This window comes from Chiloscyllium plagiosum, chromosome 10 (genome assembly GCF_004010195.1).
Source record: "Chiloscyllium plagiosum isolate BGI_BamShark_2017 chromosome 10, ASM401019v2, whole genome shotgun sequence".
In the NCBI taxonomy this organism is placed as follows: domain Eukaryota; kingdom Metazoa; phylum Chordata; class Chondrichthyes; order Orectolobiformes; family Hemiscylliidae; genus Chiloscyllium; species Chiloscyllium plagiosum.
In genome coordinates, this window is record NC_057719.1 from 8,509,687 (window position 1) to 8,526,956 (window position 17,270).

At 43.8% G+C, this 17,270-nt stretch overlaps 1 protein-coding gene across 44 annotated transcripts in view; it reads right to left on the reverse strand.

The window, feature by feature from the left end:
• Positions 1 to 5,560: 5,560 nt before the first annotated feature.
• The window catches only part of nrxn3a (neurexin 3a), a 2,002,176-nt gene continuing 1,990,466 nt past the window's right edge, over positions 5,561 to 17,270 (reverse strand). For 9 of the 44 annotated variants that reach the window (XM_043696995.1, XM_043696993.1, XM_043696990.1 and 6 more), the window contains one exon: positions 5,580 to 8,954. In XM_043696995.1, the coding sequence (XP_043552930.1) occupies positions 8,032 to 8,954 (923 nt within the window). In that variant the 3' untranslated portion in view covers positions 5,580 to 8,031. Of the gene's footprint in view, positions 8,955 to 9,401; positions 10,107 to 17,270 lie in introns of all 44 variants that reach the window. The other 35 variants (XM_043697030.1, XM_043696996.1, XM_043696994.1 and 32 more) reach the window with 20 other exon arrangements.

Sequence of the window (17,270 nt, forward strand, 5' to 3'; positions counted from 1 at the left end):
AGAAGAGTGAGAATGGGATAGTCCGAGGCTGGGCGCCATGCGATGGTACCTTCAGATGCAGACTGAGCTGTGACTCAGTTGGTGGTGGTCTTGCCCGATTCTGAGCCTTGAGGGCTCAAATTCTACTCGAGGCAAAACTCAAAGCTGATGTTCAAGATTTTTGGAATACTGTGTGCAATTCTTGTCTCCCTAGGAAGGATGTGGTGAAACTTGAAAGGTTTGAGGAAAGGTTTAGAAGGATGTTGCCAGGGTTGAAGGGTTTGAGCTACAGGGAGACGCTGAATAGGCTGGGGCTGTTTTCCCTGGAACGTCAGAGGCTGAAGGGTGACCTTACAGAAATTTATAAAATCATGAGGAGCCGGAAAGGGTAAATCAACAAGATCTTTTCCCTGGGGTGGAGGAGTCAAAAACTTGAGGGCATAGGTTTAAAGCGAGAGGGGAAAGATTTAAAAGGGACCTAAGGGGTAACTTTCATGCACAGAGGGTGGTGTGTGTATGGAATGAGATGCTAAAGGAGGTGGTGAAGATGGGTACAATTACAACATTTAAAAGGCATCTAGATGGGTACATGAATAGGAAGGCTTTAGAGGGACATGTGCCAAATGCTGGCAAATGGGACTAAATTAATTTAGGATATCTGGTAGGCATAAACGAGTTGGACCAAAGGGTCTACTTCCATGCTGTACATCTCTATGACTAGGATCCAAAGGTATAGTCTCAGAGTGAAGGGACAGCCATTTATAGAGTCATAGTCATAGAGGTGTACAGCATGGAAACAGACCCTTCGGTCCAACCCATCCATGCTGACCAGATGACCTAACCCAATCTAGTCCTACCTGCCAGCACCCGGTCCATATCCCTCCAAACCCTTCCTATTCATATACCCATCCAAATGCCTCTTAAATGTTGCAATTGTACCAGCCTCCACCACTTCCTCTGGCAGCTCATTCCATACACACACCACCCTCTGTGCGAAAAAGTTGCCCATTAGGTCTCTTTTATATCCTTCCCCTCTCATCCTAAACCTATGCCCTCTAGTTCTGGACTCCCCGACCCCAGGGAAAAGACTTCGTCTATTCACCCTATCCATGCCCCTCATAATTTTATAAACCTCTATAAGGTCACCCCTCAGCATTTAGAGCTAAGATGGAGGAGAATTTCTTCAGCCAGAGAGTGGCGACTCTGTGGGACTCATTGCCACAGAGGGCTGTGGAGGCCAACTCATTGAGCATCTTTAAGAGAGAGATGGTTAGGTTCTTTATTAGTGAGGGGATCAAGAGTTATAGGGAGAAGGCAGAAGAATGGGGTTTGGAAACATATTAGTTATGATCGAATGTTGGAGCAGACTCAATGGGCTGAATGACCTAATCGTGCTCCTGCATCTTATGGCCATATAGTGTTATAATTCCCAGCACTAGGTGTCCTCTGGTTCAAATGTGAAACATCCCAATAGGGTGAGACTGAACAGGCTGGGGCTGTTTTCCTTGGAGCGTCGGAGGCTGAGGGGTGACCTTATAGAGGTTTATAAAATCATGAGGGGCATGGATAGGGTAAATAGACAAGGTCTTTTCCCTGGGGTGGGGGAGTCCAGAAGTAGAGGGATTAGGTTTAGGGTGAGAGGGAAAAGATTTGAAAGGGACATAATGGGCAATGTTTTCATGCAGAGGGTGGTGCATGTGTGGAATGAGCTGCCAGAGGAGGTGGTGGAGGCCTGTTACCAAGAGAAATCACCCTCAACGCGGCGCCTCAGTGATTTCCCACGGACTTTGTAGGGTTTATCATGAATACCTTTGATCTTTCATTGTAAAATATATCCTCAGCCTCAGCTGGTGCATTAAGAGCAGTAGAGTTTAGCTTGAGTTTGTGGTTTCCTATTGGTTGTTGTGTCCCTTTTATATCTTGCCCTCTCACCCTAAACCTATGCCCTCTACTATTGGTCCCACAACCAACATTGTTAACACCAGATCAAAGCAAAATCCTGCAGAGTCTGGAAGTCTGAAGCAATAACAGAGAAACTCAGCAGATCTGGCAGCATCTGCAGGGAGAGAGACAGAGTTAATGTTTCGGGTCCAGTGACCCTTCTTCAGAACTGTTCAGAACTCAAGTTCTGCTGAATGGTCACTGGACTCAAAATATTAATTCGGTTTCTTTCCTCACAGATTATTCTGGCTGGTCACTGAACAGTCTTTAATTTCTGAGGCTGATATACTTTACAATGAAAGACTGAAGGTATTTGTGATAAGCCCTACAAAGTCCATGGGCAATCACACCATGCCTGAGGACTGCGTTGAGGGTGGTTTCTCTTGGTAACAGGCAATGGCCCAATCAGCTGGATCTCACCGCCCGAGCTCTTTCTGAAGCAGATCCTCTCTAACTCCATGCTCATTTCTTCCAATGCTCTGCCCCTCTTCCATGGTTACATTCAAGTCAGGCTGTCCGACGAGACGGAGCACTGTGTCCATCAAAGTTCTCACAGCCTTTAGAAAGTGAGGTGGGTACTGTGGGGGAAACAGTGCTTTATTACCCCCTCATTCTGCTCTTCCTACCTCCCGCTCACTTTTGATGGTTCGCATTGCCCATATTTAATTGGCTTACATGGGCAGTTTTACTGGGGGGGCGGTTAATAGTTTAAAAAAAAGTCATGATGATTTGTTGGTGGGAAAGTCATCCCATTGTGTGCGACAACATTTCCGGATATTAAAGAAAAGTAAATCAGACCTCTGAGGGCTTTGTGATGCAATGGCAATGTCCCTACTCTTCAGCCAGGAGGCCTGGCTTCAAGTCCCACCTACTCCAGTGGTGTGTAACAAAATATCTAAACAGTTTGGTTAGGAAATAGTATAAAACAGACCCTGAGGGATTCTTGTGGTGTAGTGGCAATGCCTGTACCTCTGGGCTGTGGAGGCCTGAGTTCAAGTCTCACCTGCTCCAGGAGTGTGTCATAACAGGTTAATTAGTGGACCCCAAATGGCTACACAGACATTTTACTGGTGGAGGTTGATATGTTAAAAACAAAGTAAACATCACAGTGAATTGGTCGTGGAAGCTAGTCAGTTGTATGTAAGATTACTTCCAGAGGTAAAACATAAAGCAGACCCAGCTCCATTTTGGTTTAGCCCCTCCCTGCTCTCCCTACCCTGCCCTCAATTTAAATGGGTTGAATTGCTTGACACAGACTTTGAATGTGAAAACCTGTAGTCAGTTCTTCTATAACATGATAGTTCTGTTCTCGTGCAATCCCGTGTTATAAGAAAATCGCTTAATAGCAATGCCATTTCAACTAATGGGGCCAAAATCGCATTATAACCAATACACACTTTAACAGTTCACACTTTAAAAACAGTGTCCCCAATTCATCAAGTGTGTTATAATGAAATAGTGTTAACGAAACGCATGTTATAGCAGAATGACCTGTAATTGGCGACACTGATGTTTTACTGGTGGTGGTTAATAGCTACAAAAAAGTCATGGTGATTTGGTGATGGGGAAAAGATGTGTATAAAAGCACATCTGGGTATGAAAAAGAAGGAAGAGTGGCAATGTGCATACCTCTCGACAAGTCCCACCTGCTCCAGTAGTGTGTAATAATAGCTCTGAACAGGTTGGTTAGTAAATTATACAAAGCAGATGCAGTTCCCTCACATTCAATGCTTTGCATTGCCTGTAATGGGTGTTGCATTTAAATTATTCACTTGGAAACGTGGAATAATGCTGGTGGTGCTCAATAGAAGAAAGAAAAAAAAACACAGTGATTTGGTGATGGGGGAAAAAAAACGTTCAGTTGTACATAAGAGCTCTTCTGGACAAAAAAGGAGACCAGATTCAGGGACGGGTCTGTCTATTCCAGGTGGGGATTAGCCTATGCACACCATGAATAGAGGTCCTATTTTGGTGTTCAACAATAAATGATGTTTTTTATCATTCTGACTTTCTGACTTATTAGAGTATTCAAAACAAACTGGATCCGAAATGTTAACTGTTTCTCTCTCCACAGATGCCACCAGATGTGCTGAGTTTCTCCAGTATTATTTGTTTTATTTTTGTATCCTTAGAAGCAGATTATCCAGTCATTATCACACAGGTGTTCAGGGGTGGATGTAGATTGGTTGCAGCATTTCCTACATGATAACCGTCATGTGTCCTGGGACATGTTATGCTTGTGAAAGGCAAATCTTCTTTTGGCAAGCCAGCATTACGCAATCACATTAAATATTTTGTTTTGTCAGCAACTCTGCTGGTCTCTCACTTCTTTTAGCTGAGGTTAGCACCCTATATTCAAAGGGCAGGCAGTGTGAAACCCACTTCAGCTTGACCAGCCCAGCAATACTGTGTGATCTTTCCAGTATTTGAGTTTCTACTGTAGTCCTGGTCGCCCTGTTATATTAAACTGGAGATGGTTCAGAAGAGATTTACCAGGATGTTGCAGAGAATGGAGGTATAAAAATAGACTGGATAGGCTGGGGCTTTTTTCACTGCAGCATAGGAGATTTAGAGGTGACCTTACGGAGGTTTATAAAATCATAAAGGGTATAGATAAGGTGGATGACAAGGCTCTTTTCCCTAGGGTGGAGGAGTTCAAAACTAGGGGGCTTAATTGTAAGGTGAGAGGAGAAAGATTTAAAAAGGACAGATTAGATTAGATTACAATGTGGAAACAGGCTCTACGGCCCAACAAGTCCACACCGACCCACTGAAGCGCAACCCATCCATACCTCTACCCCTACATTTACTCCTTACCTAACACTACAGGCAATTTAGCATGGCCAATTCACCTGACCTGCACATCTTTGGACTGTGGGAGGAAATCGGAGCACCCGGAGGAAACCCACGCAGATATGGGGAGAACGTGCAAACTCCACACAGTGGAGCCTGAGGTGGGAATTGAACCCGGGTCTCTGGCGCTGTGAGGCAGCAGTGCTAACCACTGTGTCACTGTGCCGCCCACGAATATAAACAGAAATACAGCAGGGATCGAAACAGCATTTTAGCGAGCTGCATCGTTGGACTTGATCAGCAGAAATGGCAGCGGTGGGACCTCAGGGAAAATGTTTTTATACAGAGAGTGATTTATGTGTGGAATGAACTTCCAGAGGAAGCGATAGATGCAGGTGCAGTTACAATAATAAAATCCCTACAGTGTGGAAACTGACCCTCCAAAGAGACACCCACCCACACCCATTCCCCTGACTCATGCACCTATCACTCTGGGCAATTTAGCGTGGCCAATTCACCCTAACCTGCACATCTTTGAACTGTGGGAGGAAACCCACACAGCCATAGGGAGAACATGCAAACTCTACACAGAGAGTCACCTGAGGCTGGAATCAAACCCAGGTCCCTGGTGCTGTGAGGCAACAGTGCTAATCACTGTGCCACCATCCCGCCCCAACGTTCGAAAGAAATTTGGATAAGTTCATGAATAGGAAATGTTTGGAGGGATATGGACCAAATGCAGGGAGGTGGGACTAGTTTAGTTTGGGAAACCTGATTGACATGGACTAGTTGGACCAAGGGGTCTGTTTCTGTGCTGTATGACTCTATGATTCCCCTGCCCCAGTCGCTGTCATCCACCACTTTTTTGCCTATGATTTTGTAGCTAAGTGCCCAATGATGCTCAGCTTGTGTTGCCACTGTAGAGATCGCCAATGATTATAGGGGAGGAAGGGAATAAAGAACGTTTGATTGGTAATGTTTTGCCAGAAGAGGTTCTGAATGTTGAAAAACAGCTTCTGACTCCAGAGGAAAAGGTAGATCAACATTCATCAGCTTTGAGAAGAACATTTTATTGCTAAGCATATTGTTTATATAACAGAAATACAACAAAAGCAAAGAAGATGAGAGATGTATGAAGAAACATCACATTAACTCAAAAAACCCAATCAAAATTTTCACATTGATGTGGAACAAAAATAATATAAAATATGATATAAAGCCCACATACAGATTTTCCAAGTCCAGGTTTTCACGGTAAAAAAGAGTGAAGTAAATACCAAGAAGCAAATCCACAGCACAATCGTTAACAATAGACATTGAGGTATAAATATTTTTGTGTTTCTTTTATATATTTATTAAGTTGACCAACAAGTGCTTGGATACCCTACAGAACTCACCCGCACTTTGTGTGAAAGTAGAGTCGCACTCGACAAACAATGTATAGCAAAAGAAACCCCAGGTGGATCGAGAATGCTAACCATGTATTTAATGATGACCACTGTTTCTAAAGAGAAAATATTCATGCGACTTAGAAATACTAGCGAAGGTGGGGAGGGGGCGGGGAGAGAGACAGAGAGGGAGACAGAGCAGAAATTCTATACCTAGATGATAACAATTGTGTCAGCTTCTTTACAAAATAAAAAAAAAACATTACACCTTTGCACCAGGGTTCTCATCTAAACCACATTCACCCTCAGGTCTCCACGGGAAAGTTATTGCAAAAAAAAACTTTGCAAAAGTTTGGAGCTATACAAATACCCAAAAAGTTTAAACTGAAAATGTATGTACAACAGTTCTAACTACAAAGTACACAGCTATATAATAATGTAATAAAATTATGTAAACAAATTGTGTTTTTATTCCTTGACACAGTTGTGATGATTTGAATGATTTGAAAATGCATACCTTTCAGGTTTGTATTTTTTTAAATATATATTTATATATAATTAGGATGAATGCTTGAGTGACCTTAAACAGCATTTCCCCTTGAAATCCAGTAAAAGTGATGACAGAGAGAAGGAGAGAGAGAGAGAGACAGACAGACAGATAAAGCACACATTAACCAAACTAAATCAATAAAATTAAAACTCATCATGTTACGTTTGGCCAGCGAACATACTTCTTTCTCATCAAAACTGAACACCATATTGTATATGATGTGGTTAATTTTATTTTTTCTTTTGAATGTGCATGCACCACAGTCATTTACTGAAACTCAGAACCACAGCTATGGTTTTTAATTAGCTGTTTTCTAACTAGCACAGTCTAAGAGTAATATGTTGTACAATTAACAGCTCTTAAACAGCAAGGTGGTCACCTCAGTTGAAGATTGGCACAGACCTGTTTGATCTGTGTATGTCTCCCGCTTTTGTCTCTGTTCTTCATCTGTCTCTTGTTTGTTCAATGTTCATATACCTAAGTACAACTTTTATTGCGGACAGCAAATCATAAGGAGGACACCACAATTTGAGATGTAGAAACGATACAAAGTTGAACGGCCAAAAGTCCCGTTTTCCAAGAGGAGGAGGAGGCAATAGAGGGAGTGGGGCTGGTGGGGGAGGCTTGGGGGGGGAGACAGAATCTGACCGTAGACATACACGCACACACGCGCACACACACACACATACACACAGCCAACAATCCCCACATCTCCCCTCTTTCCCAACCTCCACCTCCACCCCCCCAAACCCACACATAACTCCATCTCTCCCAAGGTCCACATAATTAGCTGGTCACTATCTACACATAGGTCGCAATTACATGCTCCACACGGCAAAGAGCAAGAAAAGGTGTTTTTTTTTCAAAATAAAAAGACAAAATTCAGTACACAGCTTTTACAACCAGATCAAAAGAAGAATCTCGAGAAAATGTGAAATGTCACAAAGTCTTAACAGTCGCATCCAGGATTAAAAACCGAGGAGGCCGTGGATGTATTCTCTAGCTGGAGGTTCATTCACCAGAATACAACACTCTGCTCTCTGTGACAGCTCCGTGTGTGTGCATGTGTGTGTCTGTGTGTGTTTATTGTCTTAAAGCAGGTACAGCATCACTCTGCAAGTTCATTGTCTTTTTGTTTGACACAGTGCATATCCAAGTTGTATTTGGAGTTTGTACTTTCATTTCCCCAAAAGAGTTTATCTTTTCATTTATTGTGTGTTTAAAATCTAAGTTGAGTGGCAGATTTGCACTGTCAGAATTCACATATATATATATATATTTCTGTATAATATATATTTTTGATTGTGTCTCCTTTTTTGTGTCATATTGTTGTTCAATTCTCCTTCCCCTCTTTTGTTAGTTTGTTTTCTTTTGTCCGCTCTACACATAATACTCTTTATCCTTGTTTTTGTGCTTCTTACTGCTGCCTTTAGCGCTCTGCTGTTTCTCCTTGACAACAGAGCCGTTGGTCTGTGCGGAGTTGCTGATATAATTGCGAGTCTCGTCCACCCGGTAGGAGCCTTCATCTCTGTTGCGGTACTTGTACATGGCATAGAGGAGGATCAGGATGCAGAGAGCTGCTGCCGCCACAATCCCCACCACCATCCCGGTCGTGCTGCTGGATTCCCGCACCACCTCTGAGGCCCCAGGGCCCCGGCGCACTCCCGGCTCCGTGGGGTTGGCTGTGGGTACATTACGGAACATGGGTGAGGTGACTAGGGGACTCTTCAGCTTTGTACTGTCTACCTCGTACGCGGTGGGCAGGGGAACCAACACCAAGCCGGGGTAGGGCTTCTGCTCACGCGTGTTCAACTTGCCCGCGGGCACTTTGGGCAACTTTCCGGGTGGCGCGGAGACTGCGGAACTGAGCAGCTCAGGGGGAGAGGCCGTGGTAGCAGTCCTACCGGATTCAGACGCTTTGCTAGGTCTAAAGTCCTTGTACTCCCACTTGGGTGCGTGCGCTTTGTAGCCACCTTCAAAGGCCGATGTGGACAAGGTCTTATCTGTTACCAAGGACAAGGTGGTGTGAAAATCTTCATCATCAGTAGGGGGTAGATTAGAGTCAAGTGCCTCCCCTGAGCCATAACCAGATATCACCAAGCCAGCATCACAATCACCGTGGTCCTGCTCCGACAGGCAAGGTAACCCCACCTCAGGGATCATGGACAGGGAATCTTTGGTGTTCTCAATAATGGTGAGAAGGGGACGGAAGGTAGGGAGGAGGGAGATGAAGGGTGCACGAGTGGCGAGAGGAGGGATTGCTAAGGCCTCTTCTGTCACTACAGGGAAAACTAATTCACCTCCTAGGATTGAAGGAGAAAGAAGCAAGTTAGAGACGAGAGACATGCTCGATCTTCCACACATACGCACGTTTCTCTCCGGCCAAAGTAAAACCAAACCAAAGTCACACCACACAGAGATGCAATAGCTGAAAGGAAAGCACAGCCCTTAAACTTCCTCAGAGCACAGCAAATCAAAAGTAAAAAAACTTGACACTAAACATTACAGTTTAAACATCAAGATTCAACACACACTTAACATAAGCAGTTATAGAGGAAAATGAATCAGAGTTTTTTTTATTATAAATGAAATTAACACACACACACACTAAAAAAAAAGCAATCCGGCCTACAGTACATCCAAGAAAGAAGAGAGGATATATATATATATACACACATATATATATATATGGTTTTATATATATACATTTACAGAAAAAATATATACCATGTAATTCTTCATCAACTTACATCAACAAATTGCCCGCATGATTTTGGCATGAAGAAAGAATTTATAAAAAAGAAAGTTGTGTAAGATGCTTTTGGACAAGATTTCTATATTGTTGTTGTGTTTGTACTTAGCAAAAAAAGTTGCTCGTTGACAAAATGATCACAAGGGGAGGCAACATCACATATACATCCACACCACACAACATGAAAAGTAACTCTGTACTAATAGATTATTCTTTACTGCTGTCGTCCGTTTTTAAAATATTTTAGGTATTACAAAAAAAAGACTGTACATTGTTTAATCTCGAACATCTCTTTTTGCTTGTTAAATATCTACAAATCTAACACTTTCCTTTATTTTTCAAAATCTTTTACGCTGATATATATTTTCCTTTTTAAATTAAATCCTCTTTTGTTTTTAAATGTCTTTTCCTATTCTGACTTTGAAAGACTGGACGACTGATACTGTACATTTTTGTCAACGCTGCTAAAAGTTTTGGGGGGAGGTGGGGAGGTGGTGGAGGAGATGAAGGAGTGAGTGGGTGGGTGAGGAGGGGGTGGTGTGAAGGGAAGGGAAATGGTCTGTTTTAAAATGCTTTTTTTTTCAGATTCCACCCTATGAGTGCACTATGTGGGGGATGAAAATGACAGGAATGAACGTGTATAAAAGTTGCCATGTCCAGGTAAAGGTGGGACGTAGCGTTCTGCCAGCGTTAGAGCTTTTAGCTGTAAGGAAGGGATGGGGGATATACAAACAAATGAGCATATACATGCCCATCTATGGAAAAAAAACATAACTCTAACACTGACATTTCACAAACCCTAAACTGCAACTTCTTCATCATGCAGTCCATAGAGAGAGCAAGAGAGAGAGAGAAAGATAAATATTCTTTTTTAAAAAAAAACTTTTAACAGCTTTTCCCGAAAAAAATAAATAATCATTAAAATCGTTCCAACTGCTCCCTCTACGTGAAACCACTTCAAACCGTGTGCACTGTAACTCTTCAACTTTGTTTTCCCACAATCTCCATGTGCTCCTTTAGCTGAAAATATTTCACTGGGTGCCAATGAATCCTGAGCATATCTTTCTCCTTTCTCGCCATTCTGGCAGGAATCAGCGACTAGGTGGAATTGGGGAATGTGGACAAAAGGCCCAAGTAAAATACACATGAAAAAGAATGTAAAAACAGCCATCCCATATGGAAGCAAACTTGAAGTTTGACTGGGAGAAAGGGAACAAAGTCCACTGTGACTGGCCAGGAAAGGAGGTCTTATGATGTTGGTATCGCCTGGTAGATGTCTTGGATTCGAAAGGGTAAAACCAGAATTCCAGGGTAATTATGGCGCAGTGTTAGCACCCCTACCTCTGAGCTTGGAGGTCCCAGTTTGAGTCCACTTGCTCCAGAGTTGTGTTGTATCATTCCTGAACTGGTTGCATCATAGGAAGTTACTATGCAGTTACGGCAAGTAATGAGGAAAAGTAACTGAATCCAAGAGCAGGGAGCTTATGCTTCAGGACATTGATAGGACCACGTCTGGAGTACTGTGTATAGTATTGATCACCAGACTTACAGTAGTACTTTAAAGCATTGGAAGAAGTTCAGAGAAGGGTGGCATGGTGGCTCAGTGGTTCAGTGGTTAGCACTGCTGCCTCACAGCACCAGGGCCCCAGGTTCAATTCCTGCCTTGGGCAACTGTCTGTGTTGAGTTTGCACATTCTCCCCGTGTCTGCATGGGCTCCCTTTGGGTGCTCCAGTTTCCTCCCACAGTCCAAAGATGTGCAGGTCAGGTGAATTGGTGATGCTAAATTGCCTGTAGCGCTAGGTGAATTAGTCAGAGGGAAATGGGTCTGGGTGGGTTACTCTTCGGAGGGTCGGTTTGGACTGGTTGGGCTGAAGGGCCTGTTTCCGCACTATAGGGAATCTAAGGTTTACGAGACTAATTCCTGGAATGAGCAGATTGCCTTATTAGGAAACATGAGAAAGAGATGGCCTTTTTCAATCCTTAGGGGACTTTTCTGATTGGATGCTGAAAGGATGTTTTCTGTTGTGGGAGAATCTAGAACTAGGAGTCACAGTTTAAAAGAGAAGGGGGTGCACATTTATAACAGAGATGGGGAACCATTTTTTCTCTCAGAGGGTTGTGAGTATTTGGAATTCCCTTCCTCAAAAAGGCAGTGGATACAGAAGCTTTAGATATTTTTAAGGCAGAGGGAGATTATTGGGAATAGACTGAGGGGTGAACTTCTTGACGTTTATAAAATCATGAGGGGCGTGGATAGGGTGAATAGTCAAGGTCTTTTCCTCAGGGTAGGAGTCCAAAACCACAGGGCATAGGTTTAAGGTGAGAGGGGAAAGATTTTAATGGGACCTAAGGGGCAACTTTTTCAGGCACAGGGTAGTGCGTGTATAGAACAAGCTGTCAGAAGAAGTGGCGATGGTGGGTACAGCTACAACATTTAAAAGGCATCTGGATGGGTATATGAATATGGGAAAGTGAGGACTGCGGATATTGGAGATCAGAGTCGAGAGAGAGGTGCTGGAAAAGCACAGCAAGTCAGGCAGTATCCGAGGAGCAGGAGAATCAACGGTTCAGGATGATGAAGGGCTTATGCCTGAAACGTTGATTCTCCTGCTCCTCGGATGGTGCCTGAACTGCTGTGCTTTTCCAGCACCACACTCTTGACTCTGGGTATATGAATAGAAAGGGCCAAATGCTGACAGATGGGACTAGATTAATTTAGGACAGCATGGATCAGAGGGCCTGTGCTACTGTAAGACTCTACCATGGGCGGCACGGTGGCACAGTGGTTAGCACTGCTGCCTCACAGCGCCAGAAACCTGGGTTCAATTCCCGCCTGGGGCAACTGTCTGTGTGGAGTTTGTACATTCTCCCCGCGTCTGCGTGGGTTTCCTCCGGGTGCTCCGGTTTCCTCCCACAATCCAAAAATGTGCAGGTTAGGTGAATTGGCCATGCTAAATTGTCCTTAGTGTTAGGTGAAAGGGTAAATGTAGGGGAATGGGTCTGGGTGGGTTGCTCTTCGGAGGGTCGATGCAGACGTGTTGGGCCAAAGGGCCTGTTTCCACACTGTAAGTAATCTAATCATATTGAATGGTGGAGTAGGGCTCAAAGGGCCGAGTGGACTACTTCTGTTCTTTGTGCGAGAAGAACATTTCTACCTTGAGGTTCCATCTGCTCCATAGGTGTTTAAGAACCCCTCTGAACAGGTTCGTGAGAAATATAGTCATCCGCACATTGTAGGGATGACATATAAAACCAGAATTCTGGATGCATTCAGACAGTAAAAAACATTTGGTCTTGTTTATACTGGAGTCAATGGACCAACACGGTACACGTGGATGCATATCAAGGTGGTTTGACAGCGTTTGGCCGAAGTGGGGAGGTCAGGCACAGGCTGGAGTTGGGGAAGGGGTGGGTGCACGATGGGGTGGAAGTGTGGGAGGCATCCAATCTGCCCTGATCCACCGCCTCATCCAAGCTGTGAAAGAGATTTGCTTCAACAGGCCGATCGCCACGGTAACCATCCGGCAAAGGGAGAAACGGGCATTTTCTGGATAAATACGTATTTTAAAAAAAAATCCCCCAGCCACCCCTCCCACCCCACCGTATGGAATCTGCTGTCACGCATTGAAGTGGTTTGACCCTCACAGAAAAAAAGAAGAAAATTATCAGCACAAATATTTTGGTTTTTTTTCTCAATAAAATGTTAATCAGAATCCAAAAAAAACTTCACAATTTTAAAAAAGAAACAAAGGCACCCAAACATTAAAAAAGTTGACAAAAACAATGACTTGTTTCCCCCAGAAACTGGGAGGAAAGTCTAAATCAAAGCAAAATATTTTAACCCCTTCACCTCCTCAACACATTCTTCATAGAAAACCAGCCAAGTACACAGCTACAGAGAGTAAATGGGAACTCAAATATTTCCTGGTGAATTGAGGCGACTTTATCTCTCATTTACTGCAATTTCTCCTTAAATTTTACTTTGTTTTTAAATGAGAGAGAGAGAGAGAAAAAAAAACTTTTGAAAATTTTCTGTGTGTAAAAGTGAGTGCGGTCTGGTTGTACGTCAATACAGAGGTTGAAGAATTGGCTGAAAGTGGGGTCATCTTTATTGCAAGTGTTAATAATGCATGCTTAAAGTAAGTTGCATTTAGGGCAAGTTTGAGAACAGAACAGCAAGCTAGAGCAAAGGTTAGCAGGAGAGAGAAAGGTCAAAGGTTAGGAGAGCACAGTGTTTTTATATTAAACAGCATCATTTGGCAAGTCATTCTGGGGGAGGGGGGGAGGGGGGAGGCAAGAAAGGGGGTTGGCAGGGGAATTGCAATAATTCCACAAAACAGCACTAAGTTTTGCAAACACAGGAAAACATCTTCAGAAGATATCACAAATACATTGGTTTCTTTTTTCTCCAATTGCTTAATTTCTGAACGTCTGGTCAAATTGACCATTTTCACAGCTGCAAATGCTTTTCACAAAAGGAATCTGTCCTATCTCCAGATGCTGATTAGTACCAGTGATAAACATGGCTTGTCCCAGACATTAGCGCACACTGTGAAGCCAAATGGATTAAGCTATGGGTTTTTTTTTCGCAAACTCCCTACTTGCTCTGAGGATGGAAACTCACTCCCCCCTCTGCGCACCCCAATTCCACAGCACGACGCAAATTAAATTTCAAAACTTAGCCACCTTCTGCGCCTCACATTTATTTCCCAAGGGGAGCTTCTGATCTGACACTCAAGCCATCAGCAATGCCACCTCGGTAACACCAACCCAATTCACTGCTGTCTCAGCTCATCCACTGTGGAAGCCTTCACTCATGCTTTCATGCCTTACTTGAGAAGGGTGGCAGTTTAGACAAGGTTCACTAGATTGGTTCTGGAGATGAGGGGCTTTTCTTATGAAGAGAGATTGAGTAGTTTACTGTCTTGAGTTTAGAAAAATGAGAGGATGTCTAAATGAGAATGACAAAGCAGACACAAGGCAGATGCTTCTGCATGTGGGACAATTTAGAATAAGAGGTCATAAGTCATAGATAAGGAAGCAGGTTTGAAACAGAGATGAGGAGGAATTAGGTCTTTCGGAGGGTTCATGGAATTCAATACCCCAGAGTCTGATGAATGACAGGGCAATGAATATATTTAAGGAGGAAGTGGATGTGGTTTTCATCAGCAATGGGTTAAAGGGTTCTGACAGCATACACCTTTTGTAAAACCTGTACCTTTGGCCAAACATTTGGTGATTTTACCAACTTCCCTGGAATGATATTGCCTTGTTATGTGGACCTCTGAGGTGGCAGGAGTCTGAAAACCAGGAGTGGACAATGGGCACTCCGATTGGAGTGCACAGAACATCTGAAGGGGCTATGTTGCTTAGAGGGACTGTTGCTGATAACTCCCTACATGGCTCAGTATCATAATGGAATGACCCTGGGAAGCAGCTTCAGAGGTTTCATTATCTTAAAGCGGAGACATCAATATAACTTGTTTGCCGCTGTTGCTTTTGTTCGTTATTCCCAAGCAGAGAATTTCTGGAAGGATAGCAGGAGAGATGGCCATTCAGCCTCTTTAGCTCTCTGTCCTAGCATTCAATCAAATCTGACTGATCTGTATCTTAACTCCATTTACCGGCCTTGACTCCATTTCCTTTAATGCATTTGTCAACTAAAAACCAACTGCTGCAGTTGCCTGAATTGGCAGTGAGCATTCCAACACCAATTAAATGGAATAGCTGAGTGGGTAATGACAGCTCCAATTCCATGCCCCTGTATCTGTGGCTATCTGCCAACCATTAATCAGCCTGGCGACGTTCAACTGAAGAATCTGCCAGCAACTCTCCATCGGACAAGGTTCGTTCCTGGCTGGCAAGAAGTATCAATTTGGCTATTGGTCACTATTGGTGGCACAGTGGCTCATTGGTTAGCACTGTTGCCTCACAGTGCCAGAGACCTGGGTTCGAATCCAACCTTAGGCAACTGTCTGTGTGGAGTTTGCACATTCTCCCCGTGTCTGTGTGGGTTTCCTCCAGTGCTCCAGTTTCCTCCCCCAATCCAAAGATGTGCAGATTAAGTGAATTGCCCGTGCTAAATTGCCCATAGTATTCAGAGATGTGTAGGTTAGGTGCATTAGTAATGTAATTGTGCATCTTCTGTGGAGGGTCGGTGTGGACTTGTTGGGCTGAAGGGCCTGTTTCCACATTGTAGGGATTCTATGAACCTGTGGCCATTATTTCAGTGGTGAGTGTTGCAGACATTAGACCTCAGACCGATGCAGGTTTATATCTTCAGTGTGCTTTAAAGTGTCTGTTCCACGCTCCTTGTTGTAGTCTCTGGCAATCTCTCTATTTCATTAGACTTCTCTCTCAAGTTGCAGACCTGGTCAGTCTGTTATACTACTGGGGGAGAGTGGTGCTGTCCAAGGTGCTGCCCGTCAGCGAAGGTGGAGGAAGAGGCCATGTGGCTGATAGCCAAACATCATAAAACTGCATCAAACGTCTTTTCATTTTCAAATTGGTGTAACAAGGTAGTCTGTCATAAACTTGGAAGCATTTTATTAAAGAATAACTTTATTCATACATGAGATCTGAGCATCTGGGCCAGCATTTACTGATAGTTTGGGGCTAGTGGATGGGTTCAATGATGGTAACACCATTGAAATCCAAGAAGTGATGGCTAGATTGTCCCCTGTTGGAGATGGACATTGCCTGGAACTCTTATGCCATGTGTGTAACTTGCCACTTTCCAGCCCAACCCTGAATATTGTCCACATCTTGCTGCATTTAACCACCAACAGTATCTGAGGAATCGTGAATGGTGCTGAACGTTGTGCAATCATCAGTGAACATTTCCATCTTTGACCTTATGATGGAGTGAAGAACATTGATGAAGCAGCTGAAGATGGTTGGGCCTAGGACACTACCCTAAGGAACTCCTGCAGAGATGTCCTGGAGCTGACATAACTGACCTCCAACAGTCACAACCATCTTCAGCTATGACTCCAACCAGCAAAGAACTTGCCCCCTGAGAACCATTGATTCTAATTTTGTTAGGGATGCTTGATGCCACACTCAGTCAAATGCAGCCTTGATGTCAAGGGCTGTAATTTGCACCTCACCTCAGGAAATCAGCTCTCTTGTTCATGTTTGAACCAAGGCTGTAATGAGACCGGGGCTGAGTGAGACTGGTTGAACCCAAACTGGTTAACCCTTCCATCACTTTACTAATGATGGAGAGTAGACTGATGGGGCAGTAATTGGCTGGTTGAATTTGTCCTGCTTTTTAAAAACAGCTGGGCAATTTTCCACATTGTCAGGCAGATGTCCAGATTACAGAGGAGGAAGTGCTGGATGTCTTGAAATGGTTAAAGGTGGATAAATCCCCAGGACCTGATCAGGTGTACCCAAGAACTCTGTGGGAAGCTAGAGAAGTGATTGCTGGGCCTCTTGCTGAGATACTTGTATCATCGATAGTCACAGGTGAAGTGCCGGAAGACTGGAGGTTGGCAAACGTGGTGCCACAGTTTAAGAAGGGTGGTAAAGACAAGCCAGGAAACTATAGATCAGTGAGCCTGACATCGGTGGTGGGCAAGTTGTTGGAGGGAATCCTGAGGGAAAGGAGGTACATGTATCTGGAAAGGCAAGGACTGATTCGGGATAGTCAACATGGCTTTGTGCGTGGGAAATCATGTCTCACAAACTTGATTGAGTTTTTTGAAGAAGTAACAAAGAAGATTGATGAGGGCAGAGCAGTAGATGTGATCTATATGGACTTCAGTAAGGCGTTCACAAGGTTCCCCATGGGAGACTGATTAGCAAGGTTAGATCTCACGGAATACAGGGAGAACTAGCCATTTGGATAAAGAACTGGCTCAA